Source organism: Balaenoptera physalus (genome assembly GCF_965194825.1).
Source record: "Balaenoptera physalus genome assembly, chromosome: 16".
In the NCBI taxonomy this organism is placed as follows: domain Eukaryota; kingdom Metazoa; phylum Chordata; class Mammalia; order Artiodactyla; family Balaenopteridae; genus Balaenoptera; species Balaenoptera physalus.
The window spans coordinates 23,664,852-23,687,330 of record NC_138898.1 but is presented as its reverse complement, the minus strand read 5'-3'; the positions used below and the strand labels follow the sequence as shown (position 1 = coordinate 23,687,330).

The following is a 22,479-nucleotide window of genomic DNA, read 5'->3' as shown; positions in this document are numbered from 1 at the left end:
AGTACTTGAGTGTGCAGCTGTATGAGGCCTCAGTGCGGGAGAGAGTTTGAGCCTGAGAAGCTACCCTGGCAGGACAAGGCAGAAAAATACTGCATTTTCAGGACCACGTCCTTCTGAATCTCATTTGAAGATTGGATGTTTGCCAAGCACCTGCTTCTTAGGGATGCTGGGGGATTTAATGATACTCCCAGGAACCTGTAGGAATTAATGGGGCTTGTGGTGAAGTGCTCTGAACTCAGTGTTGGAACTTGAATAAAATGAATCATTATTGTATTTTCAGAACAACTAAGCTGTTTTAAATTTGACGTGCATGAAAACGCTAGAGCTGTGTTATTTCAGGAAGTGAAATGGATCCCACATTTATATCATGTGGTCATTAGTAAGTACCAAATTCATTAAAAAACGTTGGAGGTCTGTCTGAGCAGTACCTAATAAAATATGGTATACAGAAAGTGAACAGGTACTTTGTCTCTTATTTGCCTGTTTGGTACTCTATCTGTATAGTGCTATATATAGTCCACCCTTAAAGTATTCTGCACCAGTGCTGCTCAAACTTGAATGTGCAAATAAATCACCTGGGGTGGGGAGTGTCTTGCTAAAATGCTGATTCTAATCCAGTAGGTTTAGGGTGGGGCCTGAGTATATTCTTTTCTAATTCCCAGGTGATGTTAGTATTACTGAACTACACTTGAGTAGTTAGGTTCTGTGCACAAAGTTAAAGATTTCTCTTTGAAAATAGGAAGGTGGTGGTTAGCTTTAAGCTGGGATATTATTTTCCATTCTCTCTTTATCTAGACGCGCATTCCTTAGAGTTTGTACAAGTCCCCTTTGGAGGACTACTATTTATATTCATTTGTAGTTATTCTAGCATTTAACTTTTAAAATCATGGCTGGAACTTCTCCAGGAGTTTGATACCTATGTATTTTGTCAAATTTAAATGCTTAACGATTTCTTGGGACTTCCCTGGTGGCGCAGTGGTTGAGAATCCGCCTGCCAATGCAGGGGACATGGGTTCGAGCCCTGGTCTGGGAAGATCCCACATGCCGTGGAGCAACTAAGTCTGTGTGCCACAACTACTGAACCTGCATGCCACAACTACTGAAGCCCGCATGCCTAGAGCCCGTGCTCTGCATTAAGAGAAGCCACTGCAATGAGAAGCCTGCGCACCACAACGAAAAGTAGCCCCCGCTCGCTGCAACTAGAGAAAGCCCGTGCGCAGCAACGAAGACCCAACGCAGCCAAAAACAAATAAATAAACAAATTTATGTAAAAAAATAAAAAATAAATAAATAAATGCTTAACTATTTCTTGATTGAAGGTAAACATAATTCTTGACATAAAATCATTCTAGTAAATCCCATGTAGTAATCAGCCAGCTTGCCTCTCTGGTTCCTCATCTATTACCCTACCATGGGTAGTGATTCTGAGATACTCCAAGTCAACAGGGTCACAGGTATTGGAATTTCCAAGGAGTCCTTCTCGATTTTCTAGGTCCTGGAAATGGGCCTGGGAGACGCAGGTGCCTGGACCCTGAATGGAAGCCACTGACTTGTCTCTGTATGGAGCTTCACAGAGGTGAATGCTGGTGGGAATATGACATTATTCTTCGGTGGGAATCATGGCTTATGATGCTCTCTCTCCTTTTGTATCCACATCTATTTTTAAGTCTTAGTGGGTTTTTCCTTTCTAAGTGTCTTAGGTCATCTGTACCTATTTCCCTGGCTATCACCTGTCGTGGCCTTTTCCCAGCATGATCCTATTCTGGGCCCTAATCAGGACAAACCTGAATGACTAGACTATTTTGTGTCCTGGTCCTCTCCCTTCCCCCCATCCCTCACATGAGTGTCAGATAGATCCTCTTCAGTAACGGATTTGATCTGGATTTGGCTCTAGTCCCAGCTCTTCCACTCACTGTGAGACCTCAGGCAAGTTACTTAATACTACTGGACCTCATTCTCCCCATTTGTAAAGTGAGGGGCTGATTATCTCCAAGGTCTACCCTGCTCTGAGCCTTTGTTCGTGCCTTGCTTAGAAACCCAGTGTCTGTGGGAGCTTGTAGCAGATCTGATTTCCTTCACGTGCTCTTTTGGGCATGCTGCCAATCATTTCCATGTCCGAGTCACTTCTGCCACTGCCTCTTTTCTAGCCGAGGCAGCCACCTTGTCTTCACACCCAGCTTCAGCATTCTTCTGCCTCCGTGTCCTCTGCCATTTCCATGCTTTATTTCATTCAGAACTGTCTAAGCTTCTCAAAGAAGTCTTCCTTGAATTCTCCATTCAATGTTAGCTGCTTCCCTGAATCACTAAGAGGGAGTCTGTAGTTGACATGCAATTTTGTTTATTTGGAAGTTCTCTTAGCTGATGTGTATTTTAAAAATGTTTTTCCCTCCTCCTCACCCCAGCTTTTTTGCTTTGAATTAGCAGAGTAGGTAGAATGAAATTTAAAAATGAAGCAGGTAGTGTGCCTTTGGCTGGAGTTTGGGGAAAGTGAATGTAATGCGTTTAGCCATCTTCTCTCAAGGTCTCAAGGAAGTCAGCTAGCTGGTTCTTCATCCTGGATTTTAAAGGTGCTTAAACACCCTATCAAATTTGAAAGTGTATCCTAAGTTCAAACTTCATTTTTTTAAACAAATTTATTTATTTTATTAATTTATTTTTGGCTGCATTGGGTCTTCGTTGCTGCGCGTGGGCTTTCTCTAGTTGCGGCGAGCGGGGGCTACTCTTCCCTGCGGTGCGTGTGCTTCTTATTGCGGTGGCTTCTCTTGCTGCGGAGCACAGGCTCTAGGCATGCGGGCTTCAGTAGTTGTGGCTCGCGGGCTCTAGAGCGCAAGCTCAGTGGTTGTGGCGCACGGGCCCAGTTGCTCTGCAGCATGTGGGATCTTCCCAGACCAGGGATCGAACCCGTGTCCCCTGCATTGACAGGTGGATTCTTAACCACTGCGCCACCAGGGAAGTCCCCAAGCTTCATTTAAAAATTACTTCTAAATGCTCTTCCTTCTAGGAACACACTCAGCCACAAAACCTGACAAGAAGTTGCTAAGGACAATGATAAGAAATTTAAATTTTAAATAACTTCAGTGAGTAAAGCTAACAATTTGAGAACACCTGATTATTCTCAAGGGCAGCTGCTGATGTTACCTGGAAATCAGGGATCAAAGATGTATATAACCTCCTAATCCCCCTTCCTCATCTTTCTAGGAAGTGATGGGATGTTTACATGTTTCTTGATAAACGTTCTTTTTTTATTGATAAACATACTTTAAACCAAAATGTGTGTTTAGTCAGAGCCTCCTTGATTAGATTGTAAGCTTGGAGAGGGAGGATGCTGTCCCTGTCTTATTCATCTCAGCAACTGACCTTTACAGGTTGTTGATTAACTTTGGGGTAACCTGTTGAAAATTGAAACCTTGATTTGTAGTAATGCTGTGACAACTTTGCTAGATCTTGTGCTAGGTATCAACTGTCCTTTGCTTTCTTTGGCCAAATAATGGAAGAGGTGAGCTTGTAGAAATCCCGTAAAATTTTAGCAGCTGGGTATGAGTCACCAAACATAAATAGGGCAGTTGTATGAAAGGGAGGTGGTTCCTGAATCAGTGGATTTAGGGGAAGGAAGAAGAGGAGGGGCCTGGGAAAGGATTTTAAATGATGGTTTTATTTGATAACAGCTTTTCCCTTGTCAGGAACATAATCCTAAGATTTTAAAGACTGACTCCCAGGCATCTTAGATGATGTAAGAGGTCTCATCTTGTCCTAGTAGAGACCTGATTTTCAAGAGGTCTCTTTTTCCTGTGGAAAAGGCACATTGCTAGGTGGATTGACGTGCCTTCCTTGCTTATACAGGTGCTGGGATTTATAGGTTGTGGAACCCTAGCCTGGAAATGTGGGCATTTTAGTTAGCATTTTTTGGAGCACTCTGTTAGGTCTTATTGAATCTTTACAGTTTTTCCATTATCCTCATCTAATAGACAGGAAAACTGAGATTAAGTAATTTATTTGTCCAAGGTCATTTGGCTAATGACCCAGGTTGCTTTGCCTGCAAGCCTGGTGCTCTTACATCCTCCTCTCTACAGCTGCCTTACCTTTCTCCCTCAAGGTTTGAATAAGTCACATTAGTCACAATATCAAACAGGTGGCAGCCTGGAACGCAGGACTGAGGCACTGTTGAGACAAGAGGTGGCCTTGCCACCTCATCTCAGATTCTGTTCCTGACCATGTAAACATCCCTTAATTGTAAAAGCCAAACTCTCCTAGCTGAGGCTGCATTTCTCCCCTTCTTGATGCCCCGGTGCATGGCTGGTTTGGTCTGCTTGACAGTCTCTAAGTCTCATGGAGTGGTGAATGCTGTCCAAAGTGCTTTGATGAGTAGGACATCGGTCATGCTGTGACCTATATGAGAATTATACATCTGCAATTAAGAAAGGCAAGATAGTTTAAGAGGCCACCTTTCATGTCCAGGCTGCGTGGTATGTGGTGGTGAAGGACCAGAATTTGGAGGCAGAATGCCCGAGTTTGCATTCTAGCATCTGCCACTCTGTTGGGGCTACATGTCACTTGGGCGTGGGGCTCAAACGTCTTGGGACTCTCCCTGTAGCACAGACATTGGAGGCAGACTTCCAGCATGGCAAGTTTCTAACATATCTGGACCTCTGTTTTCTTTCTCAAGTATCATCATAACTACCTCACATCTATCATTGTAAGTATCAGTAAATGTTACCCTTTTCTCTCCATTTCCTAATCTGTAAAATGGGAATAAGAAAATCTAATTTATAAGATTATTAAAACTTGGTGAGCTGTGAAGAGTTGAGTATATGTTACCATTATTTTGTTTTATTCCTCTTACAAAATGTTTGTAAAATCCCCTATATTAATTGTGGTTTTTTTATAATTGAAGTATAGTTGATTTACAATATTGTGTTAATTTCTGCTGTACAGCAGTGATTCAGTTATACATATATATACATTCTTTTTTTTATATTCTTTTCCACTATGGTTTATCATAGAATACTGAATATAGTTCTCTGTGCTATACAGTAGGACCTTGTTGTTTAAAGGCCTTATTTTTTTCAATTTTCTAATTTTTTTGGCCGCGTCTTGCAGGATCTTAGTTCCCGGACCAAGGATCAAACCCGGGGCCCCCTATCCACTGGACTGCCAGGGAATTCCCTCAAAGGCCTTACTTTTAAACGCAGTATAAATACAGTGGGTTTTGGAGGAGGTCCTGTTTCTCAAATCCCAGCTCTTCCTCCTAGCCAGGTGACCATCGGCAAGTTATTTGCTCTAAGCCTCCTTTCCCTCCTCTGTAAAATGGGATAATACTGCTAACTTCTCTGCATTGTTGGGAATGAGATATTTGTCAAGGATTTAGCCTGTGGTGAAAACTCAGTAAAAGCCACTTTCTGGTGTTAATAATAAAGAGCAGGAACAAAAGTTAATACTTAGGGCTTCCCTGGTGGCGCAGTGGTTGAGAATCTGCCTACCAATGCAGGGGACACGGGTTCGAGCCCTGGTCTGGGAAGATCCCACATGCCACGGAGCAACTGGGCCCGTGAGCCACAATTACTGAGCCTGCGCGTCTGGAGCCTGTGCTCCGCAACAAGAGAGGCCGCGATAATGAGAGGCCCGCGCACCGCAATGAAGAGTGGCCCCTACTTGCCACAACTAGAGAAAGCCCTCGCACAGAAACGAAGACCCAACACAGCCATAAATAAATAAATAAATAAATAAATAAATAAATAAAACCCAAAAGTTAAAAAAAATAAATAAATAAAAACATAACTCTAAAAAAAAAAAAGTTAATACTTAAAGAATAAGGTAATTAATTGACTGTTAAATAATTTTTATTTATCTTTAAAGCCCCATGGGCAGTGAATCAGTTGTAACTTAGGAAAATGTCTTTGGAGGTCCCCTGGGGTAATGACTCTATCTCCAAATTATTTTCATTTGTAATATAGTGATGCCTCAATTAAGGAATCCTGTAAGAACGGTTTAGTCAGGTATATTTAAAAAAAGATTCCCTTCCCTAAAAGGAACCCACACAAACCTGCTCCAGAGCTGCCTTCCGCCATTTATAGACTGGTACAGCTTTTCTTAGACTCCAGGGGCAGAATTGTGGTCTGTTTTCAGGGGCCTCGTTCCCTGTGCTTTGCCTTCCTCCCCCTTCCCCTATGGAGTGATAACAGTTCCTACATTTACCTGTGGATAGCATTTCTCAAAGAGCCTCCATATCATTGTCTCCTTGAATCCCTACATCCCTTAAGGTGGGTGATACAGGTCTCTTTCCTATCTTTCTTCCTGTTTTGCCAATAAGGAAGCTGAGGTTATCTCATTTAACAAGCATCTGACTGCTAAGTAAGGGCGCTGCTTGTTAGTTGCTGGGGGTGCGTATGAGGAGTTAAATGCCTGAGGATAGATAGGCTCAGAAACAGGCAGTTTCAATGTAGGGTGCTGGGTTGTGGTCCAGATGGCAGGCAAGGCTGCCATGGGCGAATAATGGAGTGGGCCCTGGCCCAGCGCCCTTGGCGAGGTGCTGATGGCTGAGCCCAGTCTGAAGGACCAGGCAGAGGAAGCAGCACTGCAAGGAGTCTTGGTGTGTGGGCGGCATGAGGGCTTACTGTGTGCTAGACTCTGTGCTAAGTAATTTTTATCTTCACAGCACTTGTATGAAGGTATGAAGTAGGTACTGGTACTGTCCCCATTTTACAGATAAGGAGCCTGAGGCTCAGAGAGGAAATGACTTGTGCAAGGTTATCTGGAAAATGGTGGAGCTGGGGCCCAAACCCAGGCAGTCTCATTTCGGAGTTCTGGCTCATAACCACCATACGCCGCTGACCCTCTGCTGAGCTTGTCTGCTCCTCTCCTTGTAAGCTCCCGTTTCTAACAACCCCCGGTTTGGTTTGGTCATAATGGCTAGCTCACTGATGGCCTTGATGCTGCACTAGTAGTTTGAAGTCTGTTCTGTAGGGGAACTACTGAGCTTTTTTTTTTTTTTTTCTTCATTTGCGATATAATTGACATATAACCTGAAGTGTTTTAAACAGAGGAGTCTTATTAGATTTGTGCTTTAGAAATACTACTGTAGCAGCATTGATGAATAGTAGCCACAGTGCAGTAGTTGGCTAGTCAGATTACCTGGGTTCAGCTCCTTGTGCCAATACTTGGTAGCTTTGTCATTTGGGCAGCTTACTTTCTGAACCTTAGTTTTTGCACCTCTGAAACAGGAATAATAGTAATCCTCATTACAAACCTGTGAGGTAGATGCTAAATGAGACGATGTGTATGTAAAGCACTTAGAATACTGTATGTCATAAAATAAGCACTCAGAAGTCAGTTTGTAAGACAATATTGATTTGGATCTGGGGAGGGTGTGGCTGGAGGTTTTGAGCTCCATTGAGAGTTGTTGCGGTAATTGGATTAGAACTGATGGGGACCTGAACTCGGCAACCACTGGGCAATGGGAGAAACCTAGAAGTAGATGTGACAAAATGGTGACTGAGAGTGAGATGCAAGGGTGATGCCCATGTTTCTAGCTTGGCACATTGGCTAGTCTTGGAGCCTTAAACTGTGATGGGGAGAAAAGGAGAAGGAACTTGTGAGGATAAGATGATTAGCTCAGTGAGGTTGAGTAATATGCCAAAGGTCATTTAGCAAATATATCTGGAGTCAAGCCTGGGCACTAGGCCCTTTCCATTGTTTCTGGGAAGATCTGCTGATTTAACCAATTCATTCTCAGTAATTCGGAATGAACCTGTGTTTGCTGTCTGTCTGAATTTTAATTGTGTAAGGAAAAGGTTGGCTCTTAGAGAAAGTATTTCAAGTATCTGGGAAGAGGGTAAGGGAATTTTTTTGGGGGGGCCTTTTTCTTCCTGCCTCCTTACTTTCCTCCCCTCTTCCCTTTGTTTCCTTCCTTACCCTCTCAAGTGAAAGAGGCTAATTCAGCTCTTTCAGTGTGACTTGGGCAAGGGCCTGAAGGAGTGGTAATGGTTGGCTTTAGACCCAGTCTTCTTCTTTTTTTTTTTTTAAATTATTTGCTTTATTTATTTATTTTTAAATTTTATTTATGGCTGTGTTGGGTCTTCGTTTCTGTGCGAGGGCCTTCTCCAGTTGCGGCAAGTGGGGGCCACTCTTCATCGCGGTGCACCGGCCTCTCACTATCGCGACCTCTCTTGTTGCGGAGCACAGGCTCCAGACGCGCAGGCTCAGCAATTGTGGCGCACGGGCCTAGTCGCTCCGCGGCATGTGGGATCTTCCCAGACCAGGGCTCGAACCCGTGTCCCCTGCATTGGCAGGCAGACTCTCAACCACTGCGCCACCAGGGAAGCCCTATACCCAGTCTTCTTTCTGTGTTGTTGAGGAGAGGATAGTGATGGAGGGGCCCTTGCTCCTACTTGAACCAACTTGTCACTTCCCTAGGACTAAAGATATGCTCTTTTATGTTCTTTGTATTGGATACTATTTGTTAATATTGCATAATAATATTGACTGTAATCCTTTGTGTCTGATGTCCTTTTTGCTAGTGCTACTACTATCACACAGCCATTTTATCACCAATATTGAATATTTAGTGTGTACTGTGCTAAGCACTTGACATCCGTTAGCTCGCTTATCCTCAGAATCCCAGGACGTAGGGGTTATTAATCTGCTTTTATAGATGGGCAAACAGAGGGAGGCTCAGTGATTTTTCTCATCTTCACTTAGCCAGCAATGAGTGGAGCCAGGATTCCCCAGAATCTGAGTCTGAAACCTGTCTGCTCCCATCCCTAAGTACTCCCTGGCCTTCCTCCAAGACAGAACTTTGGCAGAGTCCCCTTGGAAGCTTCCTCCTCTGAGACGTAGGTGTCACTGGACCTGCTGATATTGTTTATGCTTTTCTGTAACAGTGGTGAGGGCTGCAGGGAGCATCTCCACCTCCTAGGCTCAGGGCTGTGAGGGGAGTGGAGCTCATTCCTTCCTGAGGCACCTTGCCTCTAGGACTTCCCCTCTACCTAGAATTCTCTTCCCCTGGGTCTTTACATGGTTGTCTCCTTGTCATTTATTTATTTTAAAGGTAGATTATCTATCTATCTCCTTGTCATTTATTTATTTATTTTAAAGGTAGACTTATTTATTTATTTGTTTGTTTATATTTTTATGGCTACATTGGGTCTTCGTTGCTGTGTGTGGGCTTTCTCTAGTTGTGGCGAGCGGGGAGTACTCTTGGTTGTGGCGCGCAGGCTTCTCATCGCGGTGGCTTCTCTTGCTGCGGAGCACGGGCTGTAGGCGCGCCGGCTTCAGTAGTTGTGGCTCGCGGGCTCTAGAGCGCAGGCTCAGTAGTTGTGGCGCATGGGCTTAGTTGCTCTGAGGCATGTGGGATCTTCCCGGACCAGGGATCGAACCTGTGTCCCCTGCATTGGCAGGCGGATTCTTAACCACTGCGCCACCAGGGAAGTCCCTCGCCTTGTCGTTTAGATCTCTGCTCAGACCTCAGCTCCTCAGAGTTGTTTCTAACAGCCTTATCTAAAGTGGTCCTGCCGTGTCACTGGTTCACATTGTTTTGTTGGGTTTTCCCCCACAGAACATAGCCTCCCAGAAATGATCTTATTTGTATTTGTGTTTATCATGTTCCTGCCTTCCCCACTAGAGAACAGGGCCGGGGGTGTCTCATCCTCCCAGCATCTATCTCCAGCACCTGGCACATAGCAGGCACTCAGTAAATATTTATTGAATGAAGGAGGCATAAAGATGGTTTGTTTTTTGTTTTTTGTTTTTTTTTCAAATTTGGGAAACATTTTTCATTTATTGATAGAACACCAAAAGCATAAACAGTAAGAGAATAAATGGACAAATAAGACTCCATTAAAGCTGAAAACTTTTTCTCTGGAAAAGCTACTGAAATGAGAAGACCAATTCTGGATGAAAATAATGTCAGATATTTCCATTAGAGGACCTTAATCAATAATCCATGAAGAAATGTCAAAACTCAGTAATTAAGATGACAAATCATATGAACAGAAATTTCAAAAAACTATGAATGGAAATTATCACATGAAAAACCACTCAACATCATGTCAATAGGGAAATACTAGTTAAAATCACTAGATACCACTATACACCTCTTACATCACTGAAGTTAGAAAGCCTGACCATACCAAGTGTTGATAAGAATCTAAAGAACAGGAACTCACGTCTGGTGCTTCTGGTAAGACTGTATCATGATACTACCACTCTATGAAAGTTTGGCTGCACATAAGTTAAATTTTCACTTCCTCTATGACACCTAATCTATATGCTGCTAGATATTAACTCAAGTGAAGGAAAGCATAAGTTTGGAGGGCATTTCTCCAGTGTGAACTTTCTTGTTTTTTATGAGCCTGGAGCTGCCTGCAAAGAACTACACTCAAGGTTTTTCTCTAGTATGGATTACCTGGTGGACAATAAGACTTCTTCTGTAGACAAAGGCTTCTCCACATTCACTGCACATATAAGGCCTTTCTCCAGTGTGGATTCTCTGGTGGACAACAAGACTTCCTCTGTAGACAAAGGCTTCCCCACATTTACTGCACGTATGAGGCCTTTCTCCAGTGTGGATTCTCTGGTGCTCAAGAAGACTTGTTTTGTAACTGAAAGGCTTGCCACATTCATTGCAATTAAAAGGCTTTTCTCCAGTGTGGACAGTTTGGTGCCGAACAAGTGTATACTTGAGCTTGAAGGCTTTCCCACATTGATTACACTCATAGGGTCTTTCTCCAGTGTGGATTCTCTGGTGCTCAACAAGTTTAATTTTGACCTTGAAAGCTTTCCCACATTCACTGCACTCATAAGGCCTTTCTGCAGTGTGAACATTCTGGTGTTTACTGAGGGCAGAGCTGCTTGTAAAGAACTTCCCACATTTACACCCATAAGCCTTTTCTCCGGTATGAATTCTCTTATGCACAACAAGACTTCCTTTGTAGACATAGGCTTTCCCACATTCACTGCACATATAAGGCTTTTCTCCAGTGTGGATTCGCTGGTGATCAAGAAGCCTTTTTTTGAAGATGAATGACTTCCCACATTTGCTACACCCATAAGGCTTTTCTCCAATATGGATCCTATGATGCAGAAGGAGATTTTTTTTGTGAAGGAAGGGCTTCCCACATTCACTGCTCTTAGGATTTTCTCTAGTGTGGACTTTTTGGTGCTGAAGAAGTGTATCCTTTTGAAGGAAGGCTTTCCCACATTGATTACACTCATAGGATCTTTCTCCAGTGTGGATTCTCTGGTGCTCAACAAGTTTATATTTGTGGGCAAACACTTTCCCACAATTACAGCACTCATAAAGCCTTTTTCCTGTGTGAACCTTCCTATGGTGAGTAAGACTGGAGGTGAGTCTAAAGAACTTCCCGCAGTCACTGCACTCATAAGGTTTTTCACCAGTGTGAACTCTCAGGTGGTTCGTGAATTTATACTTCTTACTGAAGGCTTTGCCACATTCGCTGCACTCGTAATGCCCTTCCCCAGGGTGAGAGACCTCCCTGCTCTGCCTGCTTGTACCTGGGTGCTCTCCATAGTGGGAGGGCTGGTGTGGGGGAAAGCCCAAGCTGCCTAGGAAAGCCTTCTCAACCTCTCCGCATGTGAACATATTGACGGGTAAAAAGACTTTGCAGCTCGTCACAAGCAAGGCCCCATTCTCCTCACTTCTGAGGTGTTTCTCTCCAATGGGCTGCTTCTGGTGCTGCTGTAGGTGAGAAGTGAACATTTTCCCACAGGCCCCAGAAGAGGACAGTTTCAGCCCAGGATGCACTCCTTGGTGCTCAGCCAGGTACAAAACATCTTTCTCCACCAGGGCACCCGTATCCGAAGTAAGAGTCTTCAGGATAGATGGGTCTGGATTTGGATTCCTGTCTTGTGTCACTAGTTCTACAGAAACACATTGTTCAGAAGCAGCCTCCTCAGTACCTACTGCACGCCAACACCCCATGGAGGCTATAAGTGACAGGTTCTCCAGCATCACGTCACAGTAGAGGAGTCTCTGAGCATCGTTAAGGAGACCCCACTCCTCCTGGGAGGACACAGCCACATCCTCAAAGATCACATGGCCCTGTCCAGGGACCATAAATGTTGCTGCTACCATGGGAACCTGGGGCGGGTCCTGTAGCGTGCTGGTTGCCACAGGACCCGTTGAGCGCGGCGGGATAATGGTGGTAACGTGGCCCGAAAATTCCGGAAGCAGGTTCCGCATCCCACTCACTCCCGCGGAGTGTGGACGGCGTCCCCTCGAGCTTTTTCCAGTTTCCGTTACCTGGGCTGCACCCAGTGATCTAGAGCTTTGGGTCCTGCAGACGCAGCAAAGGCTGCCAAACCGCCGCCAACAGAAAGACACCGCAAAGATGATTTTTTAAAACATTTAAAAAAATTTTTTATTCATTTATTTTTGGTTGCATTGGGTCTTTGTTGCTGCGCGTGGGCTTTCTCTAGTTGTGTTCTCTAGTTGCTGCGAGCAGGGGCTACTCTTTGTTGCGGTGCACGGGCTTCTCATTGCGATGGCTTCTCTTGTTGCGGAGTACGGTCTCTAGGCGCATGGGCTTCAGTAGTTGTGGCTCGTGGGCTCTAGAGCACAGGCTTAGTAGTCGTGGTGCACGGGCTTAGTTGCTCCACGGCATGTGGGATCTTCCCGGACCAGGGCTCGAACCCCTGTCCCCTGCATTAGCAGGAGGATTCTTAACCACTGTGCCACCAGGGAAGCCTGAGGCATAAAGATTTAAGCTGGTCTTTCACTTGCAGTGTCCCTCAGTTTGAAAGGCACCATCACCCTTTAATGGAGGTTGAATTGCAAGCCTGGTGTAAGCACTATTAGATTATTGTAAAGCCTGTTCTGTAGTTTCTGGTGGTTGACATTCTTTCTAGAGTTTATTTTCCCTTAACCCTGTCTAGAGCCGACTCATTGAAAGATCTTGTTCCATGCCCACCTATCACAAATTCTTTGTTACTTTGAGCCCTCAGTACCTGTCCCCGAGCACAATGCAGTTGCTGAGACAGGACCTCCAGTTACCATGGCTGCAGTACTCTTAAACCTCTCCCAAAATAAAATCCAGGGTCCATGTCAGTACAACATTAAATATAAATGCATTATGAATTCAGAAAATTCTGCTGCCGTTTTTTGAGTACCTACTTTGTGCTAGACATATAGGGGCTTTGCAAATCTTTCTTTCTTTCTTTTTTTTGCTATGCTGCACAGCTTGTGGGATCTTAGTTCCCTGACCAGGAATCGAACCCACAGCCCCTGCAGCGGAAGCGTGGTCTTAACTTCTGGACCGCTACAGAAGTCCTGCAGATCTTTTCCTTTTAGCACCCGAGATAGGGGCCATTAATCCTCATTTGATGAGTTACAAAAAAGAATCCGAAGATGTAGCTCATAGACTAACGTGTGGTAGTGGTTAAGAATCTGGAGCTGCAGGGCCTAGATTCAAATCCTGGCTCAGCCCCTTTCTATATGGGTGTCCTAGGGTGTCCCTCACTTTTCCCTGTTCCTCTCTGTTTTATCTTTACAACGAGGATTAATAATAGTACTTGTCTTTGTGGTGGTTGTAAGGATTACATGACTTAACATTTGTAGAATTAGTTATTATTACTATTATCAGTGTTTCTTATGTAGGTCTTGTTCTGCTCTCCTTTTGTAAGGTTGGTTCACATCTTTATCATTTTAGTAGCTGAGTAACATTCTTTATTTAATTTATTAGGCATCTGTTGAGTATCAGTCATTCCTTTCCCTAATGGAGCTTAAAGTGTAGACCTACTACATTAGGTTTTATTTAAATATTCTCTTACTATTATTATTTTTAATATTTTTATTTTTTGGTTGCTTTGGGTCTTCATTGCTGCGCGTGGGCTTTCTCTAGTTGCGGCGAGCGGGGTCTACTCTTCATTGTAGTGTGTGGGCTTCTCATTGCTGTAGCTACTGTTGTTGTGGAGCACGGGCTCTAGGCATGCGGGCTTCAGTAGTTGTGGCTCGTGGGCTCTAGAGCGCAGGCTCAGTAGTTGTGGTGCACGGGCTTAGTTGCTCTGCAGCACGTGGGATCTTCCCGGACCAGGGATTGAACCTGTGTCTCCTGCTTTGGCAGGCGGATTCTTAACCAATGTGCCACCAGGGAAGTCCTTCTCTTATTATTAAACATGTAAGTTATATTTAGCTTCCCCAGCATCGTATGTAAAGAGCTATTGTTTTTTCTCGTTTTCACAAATGATTTATTTTTATCCTGGATTGTATCCTTCTGATTGAAATTACTGACTCCAAGTGTAGAAGCAGTTTTACAGCTTGTTCCTTTCTTCCAGACTGAGGTATAAAAAGATGGCCATGGTCAGGGCCTCAGGCAGTGGGTCAAGTGTTCCAGTTTTCTCACAGCTGGGCCATTCTTAGGTGTTGTCCTTTCTGAAAGATTAAATATTTCTGCTTGCTATATAATGGTGTAATAATTCTGTCACAGCATTTGAAAAGCATCCAATTGCTTCATCTTCCTTAATTCAAACTATGTTTATGTTTAAAGGCATGAGTATAAGCATAGCATGGACTTTGGTAAGGGAAAGAGGAAGGGCCTTCAAGAAATGGTTTGTCTACCTCTTGGAAAATCCTGTTACCTGGGGTAAGAGACATGTCTCCTGCCTTGGAGGACCTTGAAAGCAGTTAGCCCCTCTGAACCTCAGTTTCCTTTCTGTACGATGGGAGTATCACATTTAGTCCTAACTACATCATTTGGCAGTTGTGTAGGTCCAGAAAATAGTGTAAGGATGAAAGCCTTTTACATATTTAAATAATCTATTTTTTAAAAATATGAAGAAATATAAAGAAGTAATTCAAAATTAAAATTTTACCAACTAGATAATCCCTGCTGACAATTAAAGTAAAAACAAAGAAGTACATTATTTTTTTAATGTATTTTTAAAATTAATTAATTAATTAATTAATTAATTAATTTATGGCTGTATTGGGTCTCCATTGCTGCGCGTGGGCTTTCTCTAGTTGCGGTGACTGGGCTTCTCATTGTGGTGGCTTCTTTTTGTTGTGGAGCACAGGCCGTAGGCGTGTGGGCTTCAGTAGTTGTGGCGTGTGGACTCTAGAGCACAGGCTCAGTAGTTGTGGTGCACGGGCTTAGTTTCTCTGCGGCATGTGAGATCTTCCCGGACCAGGGCTCGAACCCGTGTCCCTCGCATTGGCAGGCAGATTCTTAACCACTGAGCCACCAGGGAAGCCCCAGAAGTACATTCTTATGGTTAAAAAATTCTAACAACACAGAAGGGTAAAAAATGAGAAGTCAAATTTTCATGCTCTATTCCTTTCATTAAGGGAACTACTTAAAACAGTTATTTTCTTCCTTCCAAGAAATAATTTTATGCATATACTATAATAGATCTGTCTGTTTGCATTAAAGAGATAATACCAGACACAGGCCTCTACACCATGCTTGTTTTATTTGACAATGTATCATGTAGATGGCTCCATATCAGCATCTACAGATTGCCATTTTTAAAAAAATTAATTAATGAATGAATTAATTAATTTTTGTCTGCATTGGGTCTTAGTTGCTGTGCGCAGGCTTTCTCTAGTTGCGGCGAGCAGGGGCTAGTCTTTCACTGCGGTGCGCAGGCTTCTTATTGCGGTGGCTTCTCTTGTTGCGGAGCACGGGCTCTAGGCACACGGGTTTCGGTAGTTGTGGCTCATGGGCTCTAAGAGCGCAGGCTCAGTAGTTGTGGCGCATGGGCCTAGTTGCTCTGTGGCATGTGGGATCTTCCCGGGCCAGGGATCGAACCCATGACCCCCGCACTGGCAGGCGGATTCTTAACCACTGCACCACCAGAGAAGCCCAGCCAGTTTTCCTTTTAATAGATGTACAACATTCCATTGTATAGATGGCCATAATTCATTTAACTAGCCCTCTGTTTTGATGGACATTTTAGCTGCAGAAATTACAAAACTATATTGTTCATCCTTACAGGTAATTTGGCAGACTTTGGGGGATGTATCTGTCGGATAAGTTACTGGCAATGGGGACTGCTGGGTTGCAGGTATTTGCATTTTGTAGATAGCGCCAAGTTGCCTCTAGAAAAGATTTTCCAATTTATGCTTCTACCAACAGTGTATAAGCATCTTTTTTTCCTCATCCCTGAAGACACTGGGTATTTTACCTTGAAATTTTTAGTCTGAGAATTGAAAAATTGTTATTTTGATTTGCATTTCCTTTAATTTAGGGTGACGTTATGTGGATTATATAATATCACATGCTTATTAGACCTTTACATTATTCCCCGCCCCCCCCCCCCAACCTCCCCCTTCCCTGGGAACCTGCCAGTTCTTACACTTTGCCCATTTTTTTTTTTTTAAATAAATTTATTTATTTATTTTTGGCTGTGTTGGGTCTTCGTTGCTGCACGCGGGCTTTCTCTAGTTGCGGCGAGTGGGGACTGCTCTTTGTAGTGGTGTGCGGGCTTCTCATTGCAGTGGCTTCCCTTGTTGCGGAGCACAGGCTCTAGGCGCGCCGGCTTCAGTAGTTGTGGCAGGTGGGCTCAGTAGTTGTGGCTCGCGGGCTCTAGAGCACAGGCTCAGTAGTTGTGGTGCACAGGCTCAGTTCCTCCATGGCATGTGGGATATTCCTGGACCAGGGATCGAACCCGTGTCCCCTGCATTGGCAGGTGGATTCTTAACCACAGCGCCACCAGGGAAGCCCATACACTTTGCGCGTAAGTGAGTTGTTTAACTTTTTTCGTTGTTGGTTTGTATTCACTCTTTGTTAATAAAGGAAGTTAGCCCTTTGGTCATATGTGTTGCAGTTATTTTCTCCCAGTTTGTTGTTTGTGAAAGTGCCCTTTAAACTGTATTACACAGTGTACATTTAAAGTTTTCATTGTCATTGATGCAGGGGCATTGACTGCCTATACTGTATTTAAGGAAATAAACTGGGCTGTCTCCTGTGTAGCAGTGAGCTCACATTGTAGGAAAAGTTGTTTAAAAAAAAATTTTTTTTTTTTTGCCATGCTTCGTGGCTTGCGGAATCTTAGTTCCCTACAGGGATCGAACCCATGCCCCATGCAGTGGAAGCGTGGAGTCCTAACCACTGGACCACCAGGGAATTCCCTGTAGGGAAATTTGAATGTAAAGGAGTAGTTTGAAGTCCTGCCAAGGTCTTTAAGTGGAATCATTTGTGAATACAGATTGCATCAGATTTTTTCTCATAGTTTTTCTGGATGTCCATACTAAACATATTTCCTTTTCCTATTCTGGAAGCTAGAGCTTTTTGGTAGAAAAAAACAGGCCCTGAAGAATGGGTAAGTTAAAAGCTACAGAATCTTAGCTCTCTTGCCTCTTGAGAAAAATTTGTGTTTAAAACTAAATGTGAAGCAACGAGACCCAATGCAGCCATAAATAAATAAATAAATAAATAAAATAAATTAAAAAAAAAATTTTAAAAACCCCTAAATGTTAGAAGTAAAAACGTACTTCTTATGTAATCTTTTAAATTCCTGCTTCTGTCTTGAACTCTTTTTTATTCTTTAGTAGATTTGTCAAATTAAATTGAGACTTTGCGGTGATTGTCCCTCACCTTGCCCTTTGTTAGAGCTCCTTCCTCTCTTCTCAGATTTGTGTTCGTCTTCCTGGGTGGACTGGAGCTGCGACTGAGTTGGATTTCTGATTCCTGATTTCCAGCACAGTGCCTTACTGACAGTGCTCACTAATGGTTTGTTGAATGAATTAATGTGAAATTTAAAAACAAACTCTGCCATCCCCAGAGGAGTGGAGGGAAGATTTGGGCATGGGTCATAAAAGCCAGATTAGTCCTTAGTCTTGTTCTGTGTGATAACAGATAGTGAAGCTTCAAATAAGTGGCTCAGGGACTTCCCTGGTGGCGCAGTGGTTAAGAATCCGCCTGCCAATGCAGGGGACACGGGTTCGATCCCTGGTCCGGGAAGATCCCACGTGCCGTGGAGCAACTAAGACTGTGCACCACAGCTACTGAGCCTGCGCTCTGGAGCCAGCATGCCACAACTACTGAGCCTGCGTCCCGAAACTACTGAAGCCCGTGTGCCTAACATGCTCTGCAACAAGCGAAGCCATCGCAATGAGAAGAGTAGAACTCGCGCACCGCAACGAAGAGTAGCCCCCCCGCTCGCCGCACAACGCAACCATAAATAAATAAATAAATAAATAAAACAAATAAGTGGGTCAGAGTTACAGTGAAACAGGTTTCAGTTCATGATAAGGAAAACCTTCGACAATTCAGCCTCAAGAGGAATTGGTTTTCTTGAGCCATTAAGAATAATTTGCTCATTTTCATTCACTGCCTTGTTCCCACACTCCTGTATTTAATGGACGGCATCCTAGGGAAGTTGTGTGGTAAAAGAATTAATTCAGAAATCAAGCAGACCTGGGCTTTTGTTCTGGGGCTGGTCACTTAGCACCTGAACCTTAGCCCAATTACTTTAAACCTAATTTCTTCATTTGTGATAACAGAATTATTAGTAGCTACAAACTATGTAGTCCTTACTTTGTACCAGTGTTCCTTAAATGGATTATCTCATTTAGTTTTCACACCCACTGCCTGGAGATAGGTACTATTATCACCATCCCTATTTTAGGGAGGGGAAACAAATTCAGAGGGATTAAGTAATTTACCCAGATTCATTCAGCTCATAAAGGGTGGGGCTGAGGATTAAAGGCCAAGCATTTAATCCTATTACATTACCCTATATTACATGACATCTATAAAAGGGAGCTGTCTCCCTGCATGAAGTCTGATAAATACTAGCTGCTCTGGTGAGTTTTCTTTTTAATTAAAAAAAATTTATTTATTTATTTATTTATTTATTTATTTATTTTTGGCTGCATTGGGTCTTCGTTGCTTCACGCAGGCTTTTCTCTAGTTGCGGTGAGCAGGGGCTACTCTTCATTGCAGTGCGCGGGCTTCTCATTGCGGTGGCTTCTCTTGTTGTGGAGCATGGGCTCTAGGTGCGTGGGCTTCAGTAGTTGTGGCACGGGGGCTCAGTAGTTGTGGTGCATGGGCTTAGTTGCTCCGCAGCATGTGGGATCTTCCCGGACCAGGGCTCTAACCCGCATCCCCTGCATTGGCAGGCGGGTTCCTAACCACTGCGCCACCAGGGAAGCCGTACTCTGGTGAGTTTTCAGTGCCACTCTGTCTTTATTCTTGTCTGGCTTCACCTTTTCATATAATCTGAGAGGCGAAACTATTGGTATACATGAAGTCAAAAATAAAAAGATAATTTGAGGTGGTGTTTCTCGTAAGTCAAAGTGAAGACTCTTCTACTGATTGGATTTACCTATGTCAGCTATCATATCTCATTTTCCTGGAGAGTGTGAAGAAGTATAGCCAGTCAAGCCTCTGACTCTCCCTTTGCTAGGGTCCATATAATCCAAATACTCTTACTTGACGTAGCTTTTCAGTTTATTAGGTTTCAGATTCCTTAGTTACAACTGTCAACCATTCCTTTCTTGGTCTGATTTGCTTTGTGCGTTCTCCAATATCAGCCCTTCAGAATGAGTTGTTTAATGTAATGGATAGCTCATCCTTTACATTACATATATTTTTTCTTATGGAAAATTTCCATTATGAAAAACAATAAATTTAGGAAACTGTTTAAGAGGAAAAGATCACTTACAACCTTTTTTTTTTCTAACTGTCTTTTTTTTTTTAAGTGCACATGAATTTTTATTTGAGCTCAAAGGGGTGTAATTTTACATCCTGCTCTTTCATGTAATATATTGCAAGAAAGTGTGATGGTATTACACATTAGATATGCGAACCCACTTTTTTTTTTTTTCCATTTTTAATTTTTTTGGCCACACTGCACGGCTTGCGGGATCTTCGTTTGAACCCGGACCCAGGGCAGTGAAAGAAAGCTCTGAGTCCTAACAACTGGATGGCCAGGGAATTCCCATGAGGTACCACTTTTGTGATTATTCCTCATTCATCCATTGCAAAGTTTGCCCTCCTGGTATGAGGCAGATACTGCCCTGGCAGTGCAGGCTGTTGGGTTCCAAAGTTCAGTGGGAGAGAATTTACTCAGGGATAGCCTTGCTCTATGGAGGTCGCCTGCTCAAGTGCCCCGAGAACTCAGAGTGGCTACATCTCCATCAGAGCCACCACTAGCCCCTAAAAATAAATTTTACTCATATAGAAAATGACCATCAATTCCAGTACCAAAAGGCTCGATAAAGAATTGGGAAAATATATCAATAAATTGTCAGAATGTACTCAAGAATGGGTAGAAATATAAATAAATCAAAAAATATATAAATAGATCAAAGAATGAATAAATAGATCTTTCTTGTCCAGCCTTCCAAAAGTAGGGCCAGAAATCAGCATTAAGCTTTTGTTCGCTTCCTTTGTAGCACTTAAAATTCATAGCAGTTACAGCTTGCAGTTAAGTCATTTGTCTGTTTACTGGCTACATTTTTGTTTTCCCCCAGTAGACTGGAGGCTTCATGAGGCCAGGAACTGCGTCTCTTTTGGTCTTGACGATTGTTTTCCTAAATAATCTCTCAGCAGGTATTTGTTGCATACTTCAGCAAATGATTAAATTTAGTTCTGAGAGTGATTGTTTTTTTGGTGTTCTGAGAGGTGCCCCTTATAGGTGAATTCTTGGTAAGCAGTGTTGAGGGAGGGTCTCTTTACAGTTCCAGAGACTACAGGATGCTGCATAATAGAGAAGGAGGAACCAGTGGAGGACACACCTGTGTTAGGATGAGGGCAGGAGTAAAGGAGGACGCTGACAGGGTTTCCTGGAGCTTTGTGTTTTGAATAATGCCTGTTTGTCTTTTCTGTGTAGTGAGTGTTACTCCACTCTGGGCAGACTTTGCCTAAGTTTCATAAATATTTAATTGGCTTTTTCAGGAGAATAAAGGCAGCCCCCGTTGATGACTGAAAATGACAAAGCATCCACCTAACAGACGAGGAATCAGCTTTGAAGTGGGAGCCCAGTTGGAAGCCCGGGACCGATTAAAAAACTGGTACTTTTACATTTTTCTGTTAATTAAATCCCTTCAGTAAAGGACTTTTGCCAGCACTGATAAAGAGGGGTAGCCTGGGCTTTTCTGTAGTGTTTTCCTGCTCCCTGACTCTTGGAAGGTGGAAGGAGACTTAAGTCTAGAGCTGTCCTTTGTCTTTGGTGCCGGGATCCCTGTGTTAAGGGGACCATCCTGTTATATTTGTTTCCCTTCTCTGCCTGTTCATCTGAAGGAGTTATGGGAAGAAGAAGCAGGAGTGGCTGCAGGGAAGGGAAGATTAATAGTGGCAGCTTTCTTGCTCTTGGCTGCCTGTCTGAAAGATCAGGGATGGAAGAATGAAGAAAAAGGGTTAGATTGGAACAGCTTGTGTGTTGTGAACAACTTCTCCTGTTTTCTGGGTGTATTGTTGTACAGTTGAAACTCAGTCATCATATTTTAGGGATGATTAGATTCAGAGGCTGAGAGGTTGTAGTCCCGACTTTGTCATGGACTTGTGACCTCTGGCTGGTAATTAACCACTTTGAGCATCCGCTTCCTCTATAAATGTGAGTACTAGTAATATTGACCTCACAGACTTTTTTCTGAGAATCAAATAATAGGATATGTTGGAAAAGGCCTTATAAACTGTAAAATGATGGTTGTTGTTGAGGATATCCTAGAATTTAGTCATTAGTTAATGCTTAAGGTGAAAGTGGGAGTTTCAGAACTCAAACCTTTCTGTGAATTTTCATAAGGAAGAGTATAGTGCTCTTGAAGGTTATCTCAAAATAGGCTGACCAGCTCCTGGGGTGTAGGAAGAGAAGATGGGAAGGGAAGCAGGGGAAATGCCTGGGGTAGAAAGTGTCTCTGCTGCCTTTTGGGGCTGGGAGATTTGATATAAAAATTAGAGACACTTTGAACACCTAGTTGTTTATAGGCTGTTTGTATTTCTATAATTATTTCCCTTTTTTGGTTTCCCTCAGTATTTTTTTAAGGCAGCTTAATCAGGAGAAAGAATTCTTTTTAAATTTGGGGGAAAAAAATAAAATATAGAAAAAGTTTAAAAGTACAGCTAACTATAAAATAATCTGTGTACTTTTCACTCAGAATTACTGAATATTAACACTTTTATTTTACTTATATTTTAAAAAATAAAGGACATAAAACATTTCTGGTATAATGGAAGTACCTTTTATACCCTTCCCAATTCAGTTCCCCTCCTGCATTCCTTAGAGGCAGCAAGCGTCCTGTAGTTAGTTCTGTCCTTTCTGTTCATGTTTTACATCTTTACTGTATGTATCCATAAATAATACTAGTTAGCATCACTTTGGGTATTTTAAAAAAATTCCTATAAGTGTTCTCATTGTTCCTCTCCTGTATTTCATGTTTTTGTGATTTACCCATCGTGATATGACATATTCATCCTAATTTCTTATTTATTTATTTATTTTTGGCTGCATTGGGTCTTCATTGCTGCATGCGGGCTTTCTCTAGTTGTGGAGAGGCTACTCTTCATTGCGGTGTGTGGGCTTCTC

General features: G+C 43.0%; 1 protein-coding gene and 1 long non-coding RNA gene across 6 annotated transcripts in view; one reads left to right on the top strand and one right to left on the bottom strand.

The window, feature by feature from the left end:
* LOC309645400 overlaps positions 1-22,479 on the bottom strand; it is a 253,464-nt gene that overhangs the window by 22,604 nt on the left and 208,381 nt on the right. The window lies entirely within an intron of this gene.
* The window catches only part of PHF20 (PHD finger protein 20), a 136,841-nt gene that overhangs the window by 2,402 nt on the left and 111,960 nt on the right, over positions 1-22,479 (top strand). For 3 of the 5 annotated variants that reach the window (XM_082430125.1, XM_082430128.1, XM_082430127.1), the window contains 2 exons: positions 17,583-17,681; positions 20,853-20,968. In XM_082430125.1, coding sequence (XP_082286251.1) covers positions 20,886-20,968 — 83 coding nt within the window. In that variant the 5' untranslated portion in view covers positions 17,583-17,681; positions 20,853-20,885. Of the gene's footprint in view, positions 1-1,492; positions 1,577-17,582; positions 17,682-20,852; positions 20,969-22,479 lie in introns of those variants that run through there. The other 2 variants (XM_082430126.1, XM_082430124.1) reach the window with 2 other exon arrangements.